Consider the following 19,812-nt stretch of genomic DNA (forward strand, 5'->3'; position numbering starts at 1 on the left):
CTCTTCAACACGTGGACTTGGCTGTTTCATGAGAGCTGCTGTAATGGCTCTGTCTTTCATCCTTTAGCATTCACACCACTCTATTATATTTAATGCTTATTTACTCATATTGTTTTCAACTAATCCTGCATTATCTTGTGGCTTCGATACCTTGGTGATTGACTGTTTGTTTTAAATTTACATTGAAGTCATGTGGCTTCGTGGTTAGGAGTATTCGGCTTACGATTGTAAAATCATGAGTTCAATTCTCAGTGACACTTTATTTCGCATTGCTCCAATCCACTCAACTGGCAAAAATAGTTGTATCTGTTTTTCAAAAGGCCAGCCTTATCACAGACTGTCATGATGAATCTCCCTGAGAACTACACAAAGGGTACACAGTGTCTGTGGAGTGCTCAGCCACATGTACGTTAATTTCACGAGCAGGCTGTTCTGTTGATCAGGGGTCAACTGGAACCCTTGTCATCGTAACTGACAGAGTGCCATTTACTTTGTAGGGTGAGTGTAAGAAGCCCAATCTGGACAGTTTGGATCTAAAGAGGTAGAATATTTTGGTCAGATATGGCCAGTTTGAATACAAAACGGTTAATATGTGCAAGGGAACTCTGCAATGCTGATCCCGTATTTGTCGCTATAGAAGTTACAACAATAATATTTCCTACATTTTCTATAATATTACTGAAAATGGAAACTTTCTGATTTCCCTGATCCAGTTGATAGATCCTGTGGAGTACATGAATTTACCTGTGATAATGGATATTGTATACCTGAGCATGACAAATGTGATTACGAGAACGACTGTTTCGATGGTTCTGATGAGAGTCTTGAACTGAACTGTGGTAAGTAGACGAAACCTAAACAGGGCAATTTATTTTTTAGCAATTCTCCTTTTTCTTTTTTAACTGTTTGCCTGATGAGTTGTAATTGATTAGATGAGATGCAATTACTGTAAAAACCCATGTAATTTATGCACTTTTTTTGCAAAAACAAAAGTAAATTTTAGTGGGTATGTAAATTACGTGAGTCGATCGTTTCCAGAATTTTTTAGAAATTGTCTTTGCTAAAAAACGATGCACAATGTAAACACTTACTGGAAGTTGACTCATTTAATGTCAGAATAGGTTTTTACAGAAAATATATAACAAAGTTGACTTTTATTAATGCTGGATGGTATAATGCTTACTTCTTCTGTATAAATTTACTAAAACCATTAAATGGTTAACTACTTTTTGAAGTTTGACGTTCATGCTGGTAATCACAGTCTGGGCCATATTTTACTGCATCTAATGCCAAAACATCATAATTCATTCTTGCGCTTGTAAACTCTCTAACTGAATATGACTTAGCATTCATACAGAAACCTTCACTTACTTTATACAATGTTTAATGTCGTTTCACATTCCTATTGAATTATTCATAGAACACTTGTAATGTATGTATTACCAGTTCTTTCAATATAGTAGATATTTTCTATTCTTGTTTATGTCTCCTCACAGATGTGTATATTCTAACAAGTTGCTTCTCAAATTTAACATCTCTCTTGTTCAATAAACTCTGAGTTAAACTTGCAAAGCTGTTTATTTTCTCCTTTTGATTTTTAATGTTTATTTTAGTGGGTTACCTAACTATCAGTTTGGTCTCCTGGCTTTTTGCTTGACATTTTATAAGTGTGAAAGGGACTAAAATTTTGATACTATGTATCAAAGGTTCCAACAAGAATAAGCGGAAAATCAGAGCTTGAGACAGGAAGACACTTTTGACCAATGAGGATTCTGTTTACATAATCAGTTTGATCGGTCACCTCTTCTATCGGTTGAGTAAAGTGTCATCCAAGCTGATGTTTATTGGTAATTAAACTTATTTTGCAACACTGGTGTGTATTTATCAGCTTTGTTTTTGTTGATAAGAATAATCAGCAAATTTTCCTGTGATTATGATTTTAGAAAACATACAAAAGTATGCTAAAGATCGGACATAATCTCTTGTGGGAAAGAAATGTAAAATAGAGTTTATCATAAACAACAAAAACACTTTGTAATTTAATAGCTTTCAATGTGATACCTGTTAAACAGGAATTATTTTTATTTCATGAAAATTTAATAAAATCTATTCTTAAGTAAGTGAAATTATGCTAAATACAACTAAACTGAAAATCTTTTCTCCCTGGTCATATTGGCAATTCTGAAAACTTTTGGGTGTGAATTTTACACAAGTAGAAGCATTTCTTAACAATTTTTTTCCTGAAAATCACCTGCATAAATTATACAGGTGCGCAAATTACATGGGTTTTTACGGTAATTAGCACATTTAGATTGTTGAAAATCTGGTCATCAGCAGTTGTAAAAATAAGTAAAAATCTTTATAGCCAAATACCATGGCTGCATGGTTAGAAGCTTGCTTCCCAACCATTTGGTCCTGGGTTCAGTCCCACTGCATGGTACCTTGGGCAAGTGTCTTCTGATGTAGCTGCAGGCTTACCAAAGACTTGTAAATGGATTTGGTAGGCGGAAATTGAAAGAAGGCAGTTGCATATCTGTGTGTGTGCATGCATTCATTCATGCATGCATGTGTGAGTGTATGTGTGCATGCAAATTTGCATGCATGTGTGTATACCCTTGCCTTGACATCATGTGATGTTGGAAACAAACATCCCCATCATACAAGTGGGGTTAATATTTATGTCTTGTCTTCCACGTAAACCATGTCTGGTTTGGGGGAAAACATTTACCTTACTTGGAAACAGGTGAAAGTTGGTGACAGGAAGAGCACCCTGCCGTAAAAAATCTGCCTCAACAAAATTCCATCCGATCCATGCAAGCGTAGAATAGTGGACGTTAAATGATGATGATGATGATATATGCATCACTAATTCTAATATTGATCTTGGTGAAGGCAGCAAACTGACAGAATCCTCAGTGCCCCCTGGCCAATATGATTAGCAACATTCCTTCCAACTTGTTACATTCTAAGTTCGAATTCTGCTGAGGCTGACTTTACTTTTCATCCTTTCTGGGTTGATGAAATAAATACCCGTTGCTTACTTGGGTTAATGCAATCAACTTGTCCCCCGCCTTCCCTGAAATTTCTGGCCTTGTGCCGAAATTGGAAACCAATGCCGATCTTGGTGGAAAGAAGAGTGGATTTTGCATGGGGTTTTTTTTTTTGGTATATTTAATGCTTTTTAATGTTATGAACCTTTTTTTTCATTTAATTTACAGCTAATCAAACATGTCCCACGACTTCGTTCCGATGTGAAACTAATTATCGATGTATACCTTCCACATACGTCTGCGATGGTTACGATAATTGTGGTGACAATTCTGATGAAAAACTGAGCAACTGCAAAAAATGTAATGAAACGAAGGAATTCAAATGTAAAAACAATGTCTGCATTCCAAAAACCTGGGTTTGTGATTCTAAAACTGACTGTCGAGATGGTTCCGATGAAGACACCAGCTTTTGTAGTATGAAATTTTACTCTGTAAACTTTAGTTTTTTATTATTGTTGTTGCTGCTGCTGCTGTTTTTGTTGTTGTTTTTGTTGTTTTTGTTGTTGTTTTTGTTGTTGTTAAAGGCTGTGGGCTGGCAGAATGATAGCACACTGGGCAAAATGCTTAGCATTCTCTGCTGCTACATTCTGAGTTCAATTTCCACCGAGGTCGACTTTGCCTTTCATCCTTTCAGGGTCGATAAATTAAGAACCAATGAAATACTGGGAGCAATGTAAACCTGCTTCCTGAACTTGCTGGCCTTGTGCCAAAATGTGAAACTATTTTTACCATTAATGTAGTGAGCTAGCAGAATCATTAGCATGCCAGGCAAAATGTCACAAAGCATTTTGCTTGTCTTTACATTCTAAGTTCAAATCCTGCCCAGGTCATCTTTGTCTTTCATCCTTTCAGGATCAATAAAATAAGTACCAGTCATACTCTGGGGTTGATGTAATTGACTAGCACCTTCCCCTGGAATTGCTGACCTTGTGCCAAGATTTGAAATGAATATTATTATCATTAAAGGCAGCGAGCTAACAGAATTGTTAGAATGCTGAGCAAAATGCGATTAAGCCCGAATTTGAAACCAATACAAGTCATCATCAACTTAGGACCACAATTGGTTCCGACTGTCTGGTCGTAAGTCGATTTGGTCGTAAGTTGGCCTATAGGCCTACATAGCTTTGTTTTATATTTTTACACTCTTAAGAAATACATTCTCAGGTAAATGTCACATGCAGCATTCTGTATGATACTATTATACTGGTGTTAGTCAAAATTTCTCGTAAAGTCCATCAGTCATAAGTTGGATAAGTCATAAGTCAACGACGACCTGTATTTTAAAGTTTTTACATTTCTTTTTTATTTATAATCAGTGTACATTTTCATGATTGTAAGATTGCGATTTCAATTCCTGGGCTGGGTAACATGTTGTGTTCTTGAGCAAAACACTTCATTTTACATTGGTTCAGTCCACTCCACTGGCAAGAATGAGTAATCCTGGAATGGAATGGTGTCCCATTCAGGTGGGGGGAACATACATGCCATGGAAACCAGGGAAGTGGGTCTATATGATTCCATATGATTCAGAGAGGGCCATCCCTTTTTTCCTTACTGTACATTTATTTAAACCATTTGATTTAAGAACCTCTTTGTCCCCCTTGTTCTAATAATATTTCTTTTAGGTGAGGGGTTAAACACAGGGGAAAAAGAAAAACCTATAAGCATCAAATATTCCCTAAAAACAATCCGGATGAGATGCATATCTTCTCTCGATTGTCCGTATCTGTTGGTTGTTTATTCATCATCATCATCAGCAACTACTATGCATTACTGTCTTGAATCCATTTGTCCAGTTTTCATCATTTCTTTTGAACAGGACACCAGTCAGTCACAAGGTAACTCATTTACAGCCGAGTGGACTGAGGCAGTGTGAAATTATGCATTTTGCTCAAGAACGCAACTTACCGCCTGGTGTGGGATTGAAACTATGCTTGCAAAATCACCACTAGACCACACACCCTTTACTGTTCGTTATTTAATTCCTGAAGGCCGGTACAGCTCTCTGGCTTGCCAGCTCTGGTCAAGCCACCCAACACATGCTGGCATAGGAAATGGGCATTAGACAATGATGATGGTGATGATGGTCGTGGTGGCAGGGATGATGGTATTGATGGTGGTGGTGGTGGTGGTGGTGGTGGTGGTGGCAGTGGTGGTGGTGAGATGTTCCATTACATACACATACTGCCATCTCATTACACACGTGCTAGCATGGTTGGCACCAGAGTGGATTTGTTTAACAGTTCTGTATTCAGTCGGAGGACATTGTAGACAAACTGAAAGGGCAGCATGGTTTTGTGTAGGTCCCACTTGCAGATATCCCGTTAGGTCACTACCTGTTCCTTCACTGGTTCCCACTTCATCCAGGGACTTTACTTGCTCTTCCTTCACAGAAGCTCTCACCCCGACCCCTGCAATGTTACTAGGAGTGTCCAACAGAAATATCACACCAAACAGACCTGGAGGATGGAGAAAGAAGTACAAGGGGAAACTGCAAGGAAGATGACTTTTCCCAGAGATCTAAAAATTCTTCATCATTTTCTTGATCAACAGCAATTTCTGTGAAATTCACTGGAACCAAAAGAGGAAATCTGATCGTATTCATTATATCTCTTGGTATCCTGTGAAGATGACATCAAGATATTTTTGGTGGAGTCATATCTGGAAAACTTGCCATGGAGATTAGTTGAACTCACTGCTGTAAGGAAGAAAGCTTTTTAAAGTATGAAATCTGCTACAAAGGTTGCTGCATAATATTTCAGTGATTGCCACTTTAATAATTGATTAATGAGTAATGAATAACTGAATTGCAGTTTCGTTTCAACAACAGATTTTAATTAAAAGTTCAGAAGTTAATATATTGGACACAATGGTTCGATAGAGAACAGCAGGGCAGTTTGGTCCATAAAGTGTACGGTTAGGTGAACTGTGTCAATGAAATATCATTGCTCATAATTTACTAAAGGCAAGAAAATTGTTATAAAATATGATTGTGTGACATAATGCAAATGTTGGTGTCTGTGTATTTTATGTTAACTTTGGAAGAGAGAGCAAGTGAAAAGAAGTGGTTGTGTATACCCTGGGCTGGGAGGCAGCCACCAGTGTCCCCTCTCTGACTGATGCTTTAACTGCAGCTCCCTTAAATACTGTAGTATGGGCTCAGAAGAAAAGTGACTGAGTGGTTACTGACTGGTTAGTTATGATCAACGTGAGAAAGAACCAAAGTAATTTTCTGCAAAAGGAATTTACATTTTGGCACAAATTTATACATAAAATATTGCACACGTTTTGACCAATCAAAACGATCAGCCCGGTCAGGTGGTGGTGGTGGTGAGGAGGAGGAGGGGCAGTGGAAGGGGAGGTGGCAGAGGAAGGGGAGGCAGAGGAGGGGAGGAGGCAGAGGAAAGGAGGAGTCAGAGGTGGAGGAATAGGCAGAGGAGGAGGCAGAATTGGAGGTAGAGGCGGAGGAGGAAGCAGAGGCAGAGGTGGAGGATGAGGCAGAGGAGGAGGCAGAGGTGGAGGCAGAGGCGGCGGCGGCGGAGTTTACTGATTGCTGAGCTAGACTAAAATGCAGGGAAATAAATTAACACACAATAACAAAGAACAGAAAAAAAGCCTCTGACGTCTGACCCTCTGCCAGTTATTGACAGAACAGTTAATTATTGGAAGGTCAATTATTTTGGATTGTTTCACATCTTCCATAATGGAATGCAGAATTCTCCATGAGAAATCTAAATCCACTCTGTTGCTAACGACAACAATTGTTCCAGTTGATCCAATCGATGGAACAGCCTGCTCATGAAATTAACATTCAAGCGGCTGAGTACTCCACAGACATGCATACACTTAACATAGTTCTCAGGGAGATTCAGTGTGACAAGACTGGCCCTTTGGATTACAGGGACAAATCATTTTTGCCAGTTGAGTGGACTGGAGTAACGTGAAATAAAGTGTCTCGATCAAGGACACAGTATGCTGTCAGGAATTGAACTCGTGACCTTGTGGTTGTGAGCTGAATACCCTAAGCACTAAGGCTTGCACCATCACATGAGAAGGTATAACTGTAGACATACACTGTAGTATATAAATCTATGTGTTTAGTTATCCTGTAGTGTTGGATGATTAGAATTTATTGGCAACGATCATTAGGACACCAGGCAAAATGCCTTGTCGTATTTTGCCTGTCCCTATGTTGTCAGTTCAAATTCCACCAAGGCTGACTTTGCCTTTCATCCTTTCAGGGTCAATAAAATAAATGCCTGTTGAGTATTGAGGGCCGTTATAATTGAATTAAATATTATTGGGTAAGAGTATAAAAACTGCATCCCTCTGCCAAGCCGTATCAAGCCAATGTGACAAAGCAGGCTCATCTAACTAATATCATCTCAGACTCAGCTTCACAGCCTCCACGTCAGACTGTGGATGGTGGAGAGAACATGCTGAGGCCTTTGTCCTGCAGTGCTCTGAACGTAGGCAGTTCAATCCTATCCAATCCAAATTAAGAAACAGAAAATAGGCTTTGGATTACCTTAGATTATAAAGGTTCATTCTTCATTTTTATCTTCTTTCTATTTTCTTTATCTCGTTTTTTCTCTTCTATCAAAACTTTAGAAAACAAATATCGTGACTGTACTGAATCTGAATTTCGCTGTGACAACCAAAGATGCATCCTAAAGAAGTGGCGATGTAACTTTTATGACGAATGTCGTGATGGATCTGATGAAAATAACTGTGGTAAGTTTTGGCTTTTATCTTTTTAGTTTTTTTTTTATTAATCTGGAGGAAGGTCAATGGCCATGGATTTCCGAGGCTCTCTAAAACGGATGAGGTCAATACAGTTGTTCCACTTGAACAATTGCAGATGGTGGATGAGAAAAATGAAATCTGGAAAGTAAGTGTTCCAGTGAGAAAGGACCGCTTGAAATAACTAGTGTCAAGCATAGGCTGACCAAAGTAGGAGGAGTGATGAGCAAGGAAGGAGTGTCTTAATAGAGATACTATGCAATCAACCAGATCTGAGGAACAGAGGCCACTGTAGTATTGATAGAAAATTTATCACTCTTTGGGCATACCTAGTGGTATGCCCCTTCGTAGCACTGCTAGGCCAAGTATTTCTGGAAGTTATTCATAATAGTCCCTGACTCAAAAGTCCCCCTGAACAGACCAGCCAGTTTATTCTCTCCAGTTGCTAGGACTTCCCTGATAATGTCACACACTTACCCTCTTATTATCCTCTATATGTTACAAAAGCAGACGTTCCAACAGCATTGTTTATCTGAGCAGTGAGTGCCAGATGATAGGTGCCCAATCTTGGAATTTTCTTGATGCTGTACTGCAGCTCCCAACTGTAAAATGTGCCTCATAAAAGGAAGACCACACCCACTAATCAACCAGGAAATTACACAAATGGTGCAGCCTCAGCATGTGTCTGCACATTAACAGCCACATATGTTGAGCCTGCCTTCCAAAGCAGGAGAGCCCAGGTTGCTGTTTCGCTTTTGCTCAGTGCACAACCCAGCTTGAATTTGATATTTCTTCTAGTGAGTTTCCTACTTAAAAAATAGTTTTGGTTTACAAATATTTTGGCATAATAAACAGCCTTCAGGAATAAGTGAAATTCATAAACCAAGGTTCCACTGTCTATGAAGAATTCTTGATTCTCTAATAGTAATGAAGGGCAGGAATAGTTAAATGCACATTAAAATGCCTTTCAGACTTTACATTATGAAAATGCTCATTTCTTTTATATAAGTGCTTTCCAAAATAATCTTGTTGCAGGAATTCCAGATGAATTTCTTTAGGATTCTAAGCAGCATCCATCGAAGTAAATTTAATGAAACAAAAGTTGCTTTAGAGAAAGTATTTATTCACATGATAAACAAAGCAAATAGTAAAATATTGTTTGGAAAATAATGAATACAATTTTTTTAATTTTTATGAAATTTTATTAAGAAGAACCTTATTTTCTGGCAGCTTAGAATTTGGTCATGGAAAGCCAAGAGTTTTGCGTGAAACTCTGGGACATTTTTGGAACCTAATTTAGGAAGAACTGCTTTATATTATGGAAATGTTTGAGAAGGTGTCTGGCTTAATGGCTGACAGTCGTAAGGATATGAGTTCGATTCCTGGAAGCACATTGCGTCCTTGAGCAAGATCCTTTATTTCTAGTTGCTGCTCCAGTTCACTCAGCTGGCAAAAATGAGTTCCACCTGTAATTCAAAAGGGACAGCCTTATCACATACATTGCATCATGCTGAATCTCCCTGAAAACTATGTGAAGGGCATATGTCTCTGTGGAATACTCAGCCACTTGCATGATAATTTCACAAGCAGACTATTCTCTTGATCAAATCAACTTGAATGCTAGTCATCATAACCTATGGAGAGTCAGGCCTTCCAAGGCTAGTAAAATGGTACAGCTTATTCCAATAAACATTTAACCTTTCTCGACATTTACAAGACATCATTATTACTGTTGGTTGCTGGTTGAGGTGTTAGTACGCTGGGGGCAAACTGCTGAGCATCCTTTTGTCCATCCATGCACTCTGAGTTCCTGTTCCACTAAGGATAAGTTTATCTTTCATCCTTTGGGGGTCAGTAAAATAAGTACCAGTCATGCACTGGGATTGATGTAATTGACTTACCCCTACCCCCAAAATTGCTGGCCTTGTGCCAAAATTTGAAACCATTATTATTGTTCATTATGTTTTTATTTATTATTTGTGTTATTGTTATTTTTCTAGCTTCTATGAAGTGTTCTGAAGATGAGTTCAAGTGTGATACAGGTCACTGTATTAAAAAATATCTGACCTGTGATAGTCGGAGACATTGCAGATATGCTTCAGATGAAAGAAACTGCACACCCAAATATGGCGACAGATACTGTCCAATTGACAGATTCCAGTGTAACAACACTGTGAGACATTTCCTTTTTCTTTTATTTTAAACCAGCCAAATCACCAAAGCCAAGTCATCTGAATATTATTGCCATTTTACCTCTCATTGTCGATATGTTGGTTTTGTTGATGTCATAAGAAATCCATACTCTGTTCTCTACTCATCACCACACACACATTCTACACATACAGGCACCATTATACTGACATGCAACATATGTAGCTACAGACATTGCTATAATGTTGGTACTATTATTGTGGTTGCCTATTCGTTTCTCATAAGTGGATAGAGTTGGTTCTATTTGTTTGATGTTAGTGATGGTGAGAGTAATGTTTGTGGTGGAAGTAGTCGTAATTTTCTTGTTAATTTTCTTGTTATTGCAGTTTAGTCACAAGTCAATCTGCAATGAGATCAAAAACATTTCATACAAGAAAATACAATACATTTTCTCGTATGATTTTTTTCCCTTTTATAGATTGAGAAGCTTATTTTGTTCATATTATTGCTACTGCTGTTGTTGATAATTTAGGGGGGTATGTGGGTTGGTAGTGGTGCTTGTTTTTGGTTTTGTTATTGGTATTCATGGTACTGATGGTGAAGTCTCATATATATATATATACATACATACTTTATTTAAAAGCAGCAGAAATATAACAAAGGAGGTTACTCAGAGTTTCACGTTCCTGTTCGTCGGGCAGTTTTGTTAACAAAACACCTTATGTTATATTTCTGCTGCTTTTAAATAAAGCATATTACTCTACTTCTGGTATTTGAGTACTCTTTTTTTCCACCTTGTTTCACATTTATGTGCTTACTCTGGTATATATATATATATATATATATATATATATATATATACACACACACACGAAGAGAGTATGAAAAGTCTTGAGCCTCAAAAGAAAAAAAAACAGAACATGGTACAAGACTTCTGATGATTTATTTTTCAACATAGTCCCTTTCGATGGATGAACACTTTCTCCAGCGGTGCTGAAGCACCGTTATCCCAGCATAGAAGAACTCTTTTGTTTGAGACTCCAGAAAACTTCCTACAGTGTCTTTGTCACTGGCAAAATGGCAACCAGCCAGGGCTTTTTTCATTTTGGGGAATAGATAAAAGTCTGAGGTGGGGCTAAGTCTGGTGAATAAGGCAGATGGAGAACAAGCATGTAACCACAATCTTGAATTGTTGCCATGGCAACTACTGAGGTGTGGGCTGAAGCATTGTCGTGATGAAAAAAAGGACTCCTCTGGTGAGCATTCTCTGCCTTTTTTCTTTTATTGTTTCTTGGAGGCATTTCAGTAGCTGAGAATAATACAGCCCTGTCATGGTGTGACCTGTTTCAAGGTAATTGATCAACAAGACACCTTGAGAATCCAAAATAACAGACGCCTTGACCTTGCCAGTGGCAGGAATGACCCTGGCCTTCTTTGGGGTAGGAGAATATGTGTACTTCCACTGCTTTGATTGTTCTTTGGTTTCAGGCTGGTATACTAATAACACAAATATATACTAGTAATACATAATGTATTACTAGTATATATTTGTGTAGCACACAGTCTTCGCACATGGGTATGTATTCTTATAATACTCCGTTTTGTGTTGGAATAAATAGACATAATAGAATGTCTACCGGCTGATGTATGTCATTTTTGTATCCCCTACATTTTTTCTTTGCTTTATATATATATATATATATATGTGTGTGTGTGTGTGTGATTAGATGTTGTTTTAACCTCATGAAGGGATGGTTTCACCCAAAGAAATACTGGTTCAATACCTAGTATTTGGGGGGAATAAATTTCCTTAAAATAATAGGTGTATATATAAAAACATATAGCTTATATTCATATAAAAGAAGAAAAAGAAAATGGAGTTTCGGAAGTTAATAATTGTTTATTATTAGCAGTAAATTAATCATCATTCCTTACAGCTGATTCAATTAATACTCAGTAAATTTAAGTAAATATTAAATTCATATAATCTGAGAATAATATCTTCAGAGGTGAAAAATATACCCTTGGATGTTTTATATGTGTTTATGGATTCCCAATATGGTGATGATAGTGAAGGTGGTGGTGGTAGTGATGATGAATACTTGTAAGCACCATCTTGAATGCTATAATGAATCCATGAACACATATAAAACATCCAAGGGTATATTTTTTCTCTCTGAAGATATTATTTTCATGTCATATAAACTTAATGTTTACTTAAAATTTCTGAGTATTAATTGAAACGGCTGTAAGGGATGATGATTAATTTGGTGTTAATAATAAACAAATCTCCATTTTCTCTTTTTTCTTTTATACATACACACACACACACACACACACATATATATATATATATATATATATATATATATATATGGATAGATAGATAGATAGATAGATATATAGACATGTATGTATTTATGTCTGTGTTATATACTTTCATTTCCTCAATAAGGTCTGCATTCCTAAACAATGGATGTGTGACAGTGACGATGACTGCGGTGATAAATCAGATGAAACACGTGAGGTATGCCTTCAAATTGAGTGTTCAAAAAAAGAGAGAAAATTCCGCTGCAACAATTTATTATGCATTCCAATATGGCGAGTCTGCAATGGAAGAGATAATTGTGGAGATGGTTCAGATGAAAATACTCATCACCTTTGTAAGTTTGGTTTTGTTATTCACCTGTTGCCCCTCACCCTCAGAATTTCTCTAAAATCAATGAGGCTTTCAATGTGTTGATCATCAGCTCTTGCCCAGTTATAGAAAGCAATTTGTGGCAATGTCTAGTTGTGCTTGTTTAGCAAATAACTTCAATGTGGGACCAGGACAGTTATGCCATGGGAGAATAATTTTGGCCATTCAAGAACACACTTTTACATTGGCATTTTGTTTATTTCCCGACAGCGTTGTTGTTCTTGTTGATGATGGTCATGGTGGTGGTGGTGGTGATGAGTACCATCTTGAATTCTAGGGCTTATAGGACCAGTTGCCCAATTCCCATGGCGTGTGGGTGACCAAGGCCATAGCAGTCCCATCCACCGCAATGGGGTGCCGGTCTGTCGTTGCAAGGTTACACATTTTCAGCTGGGTGCACAGAAGCAACAAGAAATAAAGTGCTTTGCTCAAGAACCCAACACACCAACAGTTCTAGGAATCAAAGCCACAATCTTGCAGCCCAGAAGACAGCACACAAACAACTTGGCCATATGCCTTCCCCTTCACCATTCCCACTTTTCTTCAAAGATGAACAATCAAGCCATTAGATTCCATTTGAATTTACTTCTCTCATATTCAAGCCGTGCCATCGTGGTTTGTGTATTCGGCCTATGATCTGTTGACTGGGTTAACTGGAGCCTTTGTTGCCATAACCAGTGGAGTGCCAGTTAGTTTGCATATCCAAGCAGTTCTTTCCCTGCCGTTCTTTCTTTCACAGACCCAATCAGGATCCTCTCTACACTAATCTAGTGCTTCCTTCCTGTCAGCCTTCTTCTTGCACTTTCTCTCCATACTGGCTCTTTACGGTATCACAATATCAACCAGACTATCAGGCGCTGTTAGACACCACTGGTCACAATGCGCTTCCAGTTCTGTCTTGATGACATTGTTCTTTTTCACTTTGACCGAAATTGCTTTACTAAATTGTTTACGCATTGTCATGGAGGCCATCCAAGTAGTCTTTTCCGATCTTTTGGATACCACTCGGACTCGCTCTTCAGATAATTTAAATAGAAATAATCTAAGGGAGCTAACTCAAAGTGACCAGTTCCATGTATTTGAACAACATAGACAAATAAAACTGGCAATTCATTGGTTACAACGATTAGTATTCCGGTTGATCTGATCAATGGAACAGCCTGCTTGTAAAATATATGTAAGTGGCTGAGTACTCCACAGACACGTGCACCTTTGTTGTAGTTCTCAGGGAGATTCAGTGTAACACAGAATGTGACACCTTTCAAATAAAGGTGCAACTCATTTTTACCAGCAGAGTGGACTGGAGTAACATGAAATGAAGTGTCTTGCTCAAGGGCATAAGGCATTGCCAGGAATCGAACTTATGATCAGGATTTAAATATCCCAACCCTGAAGCCATGTGCCTTCACACTACATAAACACTACGGGTATGTCAAATGCCATGCAGGATAAATTCTTGGTTTCTTAAAATCATCGCTGCTCCTAGAAGATGTTTAATAGTTACCAAACAGCAATGAAGACCAGCTCCACTTAAAAGAGAGGGAGAAAATCACATGATAGTCCATGTCTGTCCTTTCATCTCTGGACAATAAGCTTGTCCTTTTCCTTAATGGTATGTCTAAGGCAGCGAGCTGGCAGAATCATTAGCATGCCTGGTGAAATGCTTAGCGGTATTTCATCTGCCAATTCGTTCTGAGTTCAAATTCCGCCAAGGTCGACTTTGCCTTTCATCCTTTTGGGGTCGATAAATTAAGTACCATTTATGCACTGGTGTCGATATAATTGACTTAATCCGTTTGTCTGTCCTTGTTTGTCCTCTCTGTGTTTAGCCCCTTGTGGGTAGTAAAGAAATAGAAACAGGTATCTCAATTGTGGACGTTTGAACTCTTGAAATTATTTCCCATGCTCCAGTATGGTCGGTTTCCATTACCATTTCCTAAGGCAGAGATAATTTTATTTATCTTTTACTTGTTTCAGTCATTAGACTGCGGCCATGCTGGGGCAATGCCTTAAAGAACTTTCAGTCGAATAAATTGACCCCAGTACATTTTTTAAAGCCTGCTACATATTCCAGCAGTCTGTTTTTGCCAAACTGCTAAGTTATGGGACATAAACACACCAACACCGGTTGTCAAGCAGTGGGAGGATAGGACAAACACAGACACAAACACACACACACACACACATATATATATATATATATATATATATAAACACAAAATATGTATGATGGGCTGCTTTTAGTTTCCATCTACCAAATCCACTCACAAGGCTTTGGTTGGCCCAAGGCTATAGTAGAAGCACTTACCCAAGATGTCATGCACTGGGACTGAATCTGGGACCATGTGGTTGGGAAGCAAACCTTCTTCTGCCCAGACATGCTTATCCCTATATTGCATCAAGAACTTATGTTCTATGGTATTTGATACACCTGTACTTGCTCTGTAAATGTTGGATACCCTAGGCCCACCCACCCATTCTGTCACCCTTCCAATTCTATGCCCTTTCTCTTTCTCTCAATACTATCATTAATTCTTGTCCTCCCATCCTGTCAAACTTTCCCAGCTTCCCCTCTTACCATTCCCTCATTCCCCTGCCCCATATCATTGTTCACACTCTCTCCTCTTCTCCTTTCATTATACAAACTACTTTAAGCCCTTGGCAGCCTTGTCCATTTATAAGACAGCATCATTGGTGCTGCTGTCACAGGGAAACAGGCACCCAGTTCACTCTGTGGAATGGTTGGCGGCAGGAAGGAAAGAATGCCAAAAAGAAGGCATTGGTACAGGCACATGACTCTGTCAAATTGTTTGCTTCCTTTGAGCAGGGAACATGTATGTTAGATGATGATGATGATGATGATAGTGGTGGTGGTGGTGGTGGTGGTGGTGGTGGTGGTGAGAAGGAGGAGGAGGTGGAGTATGTGTGGGCAACTGAATAACGCAGCATCTCCACTTCCAAACTTCACTGTGCTCCATGTTAAAAGCCATTTGTTAATTGAGCCACCAAGACTTCCAGTAAATAGCAAAACTGCAGTGATTTTTCATTAAACCATTATTAATCTGCTTTCCTTAGGCGAACCAAAGGAAGAAATATGTGAACAAGATCAGTTCAAGTGTACAACTAAAGAGTGCATCGATTCATTCAAAGTGTGCAACGAAATAGCTGACTGTGCAGATAAATCTGACGAAATAGGATGCAGTAAGTATCATTTTATTTTTCACCAAGCAACCCTCAACAAGAATCAATAGTTTTTAAAAATTTAAAACTACTGTTGCCAATAGCGATTTCTCTCTCTCTCTCTCTCTCTCTCTCTCCCTCTCTCCCTCTCTCTCTCTCTCTCTAACTGAGGTAGCTGTGTATCTCCCTCACAGCAAAACATCCCCCCTCTCTGTTCCTCTAGTCATATCCTAACCCCACATTTGGCACAAAGCCACGTCCCCACCCAGATGAGGTGTCTTATCTTGAAAATCACTTGATGACCTCACTGCTACTGGTAACACATGATCAGCACCCAGTACACTCTGTAGATTGGTTGGCATTAGAAAGAGCATCCAATTGTAGAAAGCAAGCCAAGAGCAGACAGCAGAACATGATGCAGTCCTCTAGCTTGCCAGCTGCCATCTAACTGTCAAACCCATCTCAGCACAGAAGGTATACATTAAATAATGATGACAACGATGACGATGATGATTGCAATCATGACTATGATGACAATGATGGTGATGATGATCATATATATATTATATATGCATATATATATATATATATATATATATATATATATATATATATATATATATATATGTAACAAAGTGAAGTTGTAAGGTACCACACGAGTGGAAATATATATGAAAAAAAGTTTGAAAATGCAATTTTAAAGATGTTTATTCACTTTACCAGTTTCAGTTTTTTAGAAAAAGATTGTCAAAAGTAAAATGTAAAGCTTTATATCAGCTTTTTTGTGTTAAGTACTGGTAGTCACAAAAGTATTAAAATACATATATACACTCTTTGGTAATAATAAGAAAATGCTAAAAGCAGTTTGCAAGAAAGTATTTAAGAAAATATTCAACAAAAAGTATTAGAAGTTCAATAAAAATCATGTTTGTTTGGTATAGTATATATATATACACACATAAACAGATATATTTAAGAGTTTACAAAGAATATGAGATGAACCAACCTGTTTTCTAGCATTTTTTATTTTGTGTGTAGCTAAGGATTGTTTACTATATTAAGGGACAGTGTGGAGGATTGGTTGGGGTGGGTGGAAGGAAGAGCAGTGTGCAATTAAAAGAATTTTTTGTTTCTGGGCTAGTCTGTCATGGTTCAGTGGTTTTGGGGACTGGTCTTAAAGGTCAGAATGGTGTGTGTGTGTGTGTGTGTACGTCTCCATGTGCGTGTGTATATACATGTGTTTGTGTTTGTGTGTGGGAGCCGTTTTTGATTGGTCCCAGAGTTTGTGGTGTGTGTAAATGTGTCTGTGTGTGTTTTATATTTGGTAGGATGGTGTGTGTGTATATGTGTGTACGTTTGTATGTGTGTATGTGTGTGATTAATATTTGTTAGGGTGTTGTGTGTGCGCATGTGTGTGTATGTGTTTGATCGCGTGTGTGTATGTGTGCATCTGTCGGTGCATGTGTATGTTTGTGTATGTTTGTGTTGGTGGGGATGTTATGTGTGTGTAAGTGAGTGTGTGTGTTTGTCTCTGTCTGAGTATGTTTGTGCTGTTATAATTGTCCTGGTCTTGTATGTGTGTTTGTGTGTGTGATTAATATTTGTTAGGGTGTTGTGTGTGCACATGTGTGTGTCTATGTGATTTTATTACTGGGGTACGCCAACGTAACATGGCAGTCCTGGACACAGATCGTGTCGTAGAGCCAGCTGGAGACGATGTCTCCTGGGGCTAAATTACAGCAACATTAGTCCTAAACCAGGACTGCCATGTTATATTTAATATAGTAAAGATTATAGTAATCTTTACTATATTAAATAATAATTATATAAAAACTCCAGGTGGGATCTTGGAAAGCTTATCTATAACTTGTATATTTCTTTATGTTCTACAGTTAAAAATGCTGGTGCCGTCAACTGCAGCATTGATAATGGAGGGTGTCCCCACAATTGCACGGATCTCGAAGGAGGTGGTATGATATGTTCCTGTCGAAGCGGTTTCAAAATGAAAGATGGAAAGACAAAAGAATGCGTGGGTAGGTAGAATAATACACCTGTCTTTGGGGTTCCCTCACCTGTCTTTGTATTTTGCATTTTGTTCTTTGAACAGTTTTGAACCATTTGTAGAAAGAAATTGTCTGCTTTGCTAAATTCTTGTGGATGTTGTAGTTATACTGTCAATTAAGAGAGGGATCTTCTGTTGGAGTTGAAGGGCCAACAGAGATACCACAAACGCATTTTATCCCGTCTTGATGGTGTTGATGATGATGACAACGATGAGGGAAATGATGATGATGACAATGACAACAACGACCACGATGAGGATGAGGATGAGGTTGATAATGGTGATGGTGATGATGATGCGGAGGAGGAAGAGGAGGAGGAAGATGGTGGGGGGATGGTGATGGTGATGCTGATGCTGATGATGATGCGGAGGAGGAAGATGGTGATGGTGATGGTGACAGATGATGATGATGATGATGATGATGGTGGTGGTGGTATTGATGATAATGGATGATGGTGATGATGATGGATGATGGTGATGGTGGTGGTGCTGATGATAATGGATGATGGTGATGGTGATGATGATGCAGAGGAGGATGATTGTCAAGGTCTTTAACTTTCTGCCACTTTCTGCAGACATAAAACAGAATCAAGATGGAAGTAAGGCAACCGTAAGGCATTGATTTAAATTGGAAATTCTCTTTTTCAGATGTTAACGAGTGTGAACTTTCAAATAACAAATGTCCTCAGCTCTGCAACAACATAAAGGGTTCCTACAAATGCCTGTGCCACGAAGGGTTCCAAGATCCTTTATTACCCACTCCCAAATGTAAATACACAAGTAAGTAAATTAACATACCTGTGTGTGTGATTATATGATTATGAGATTGTGGCTTCATGATCCTAAGAATGTGGTTTCGATTCCTGGACTGGGCAACGCATTGTGTTCTTGAGCAAGACACTTCATTTTGTGTTGCTCCAGTCAACTCAGCTGGCAAAAGTGAGTTATCTTGCAACAGACCAGTGTCCCATCCAGGGGAGAAGTATACACACCATGGGAACTGGGAAACCGACCCTCATGAGTGTATCTGGCTCAGCAAGGATCTTTATCCTGTCTATCCCATCCACACGGGGACCTTTGTATCCAGTTTTCTGAAGTACATGTCTGGTCATGAGGAAATATTATTTTACTCAGAAACAGATGAGGGTTGGCAACAGGAAGGACATCCAGCCACAGAAAATTCACCTCAACAAATTCCTGTCCAACCCATGCCAGCAAGGAAAAGTGGGCATTAACCCTTTAGCATTCAGATTAATCTGTCAAATATAATACTTATTTAGTCACATTGTTTCGAATTAATCCTGCTTTATCTCATAGCTTTGAGATTCTGAGGATATAATTGTTTATTTTCAGAATGACATTGTAGGGTAGGTGTGAGGGGCTGGATTTGGCCAATTTAAATATTTGGGCCAGATACGGCCAGTTAAATGCTAAAGGGTTAAAACGATGATGTTGATGGTGTTTATGTTGTTTTTTTACAGAGGAAGGCAAAATAAGCATCTTCATGTCTGTGGGTAGCGGCATCCGAAGATTTGATCCCATAATCAAAGAATACATGAGCACCTTACTCTCCATACAAAAATCGCAGGGTTTAGCGGTCGACATTGAACGGTCAACCCTTTACTGGACAGATATGATCAGCAAAACAGTGATGCGTTCTTATATTTCTCAAAAATCTGATAATGTTGGAATCCCACAAGACCTGAAGATCAGTAATCTAGACGAACCAAATGGCATTTCCATTGACTGGACATCAGGGTAAATAACATTATAGCCAACAGCAAAGTATTCTTTTCTTATTCATTATTTCATTATTTCTGCAAAATTTGTTTTTGTGTTTACAAAATAACTCTGTGTATGTGTGTGTGTGTGTGTGTGTGTGCATGTGCGTATGTGTGTGTGTGTGTGCATGTGTGTGTGGCACCTTG

General features: G+C 38.5%; 1 protein-coding gene across 1 annotated transcript in view; it reads left to right on the forward strand.

Annotated features, from left to right (window-relative positions):
• Window positions 1-345: 345 nt before the first annotated feature.
• Window positions 346-19,812, forward strand: part of LOC118764393 (low-density lipoprotein receptor-related protein 2-like) — a 33,005-nt gene continuing 13,538 nt past the window's right edge. Inside the window, exons 1-10 of the mRNA XM_036505165.1 lie at window positions 346-373; window positions 714-839; window positions 3,219-3,464; window positions 7,662-7,784; window positions 9,794-9,966; window positions 12,400-12,607; window positions 15,718-15,843; window positions 17,715-17,855; window positions 18,533-18,664; window positions 19,366-19,642. Of these exons, the coding sequence (XP_036361058.1) occupies window positions 346-373; window positions 714-839; window positions 3,219-3,464; window positions 7,662-7,784; window positions 9,794-9,966; window positions 12,400-12,607; window positions 15,718-15,843; window positions 17,715-17,855; window positions 18,533-18,664; window positions 19,366-19,642 (1,580 nt within the window). The remainder of the gene's footprint in view (window positions 374-713; window positions 840-3,218; window positions 3,465-7,661; window positions 7,785-9,793; window positions 9,967-12,399; window positions 12,608-15,717; window positions 15,844-17,714; window positions 17,856-18,532; window positions 18,665-19,365; window positions 19,643-19,812) is intronic.

The sequence above is a fragment of the Octopus sinensis genome, linkage group LG8 (genome assembly GCF_006345805.1).
Source record: "Octopus sinensis linkage group LG8, ASM634580v1, whole genome shotgun sequence".
Classification (NCBI taxonomy): Eukaryota; Metazoa; Mollusca; class Cephalopoda; order Octopoda; family Octopodidae; genus Octopus; species Octopus sinensis.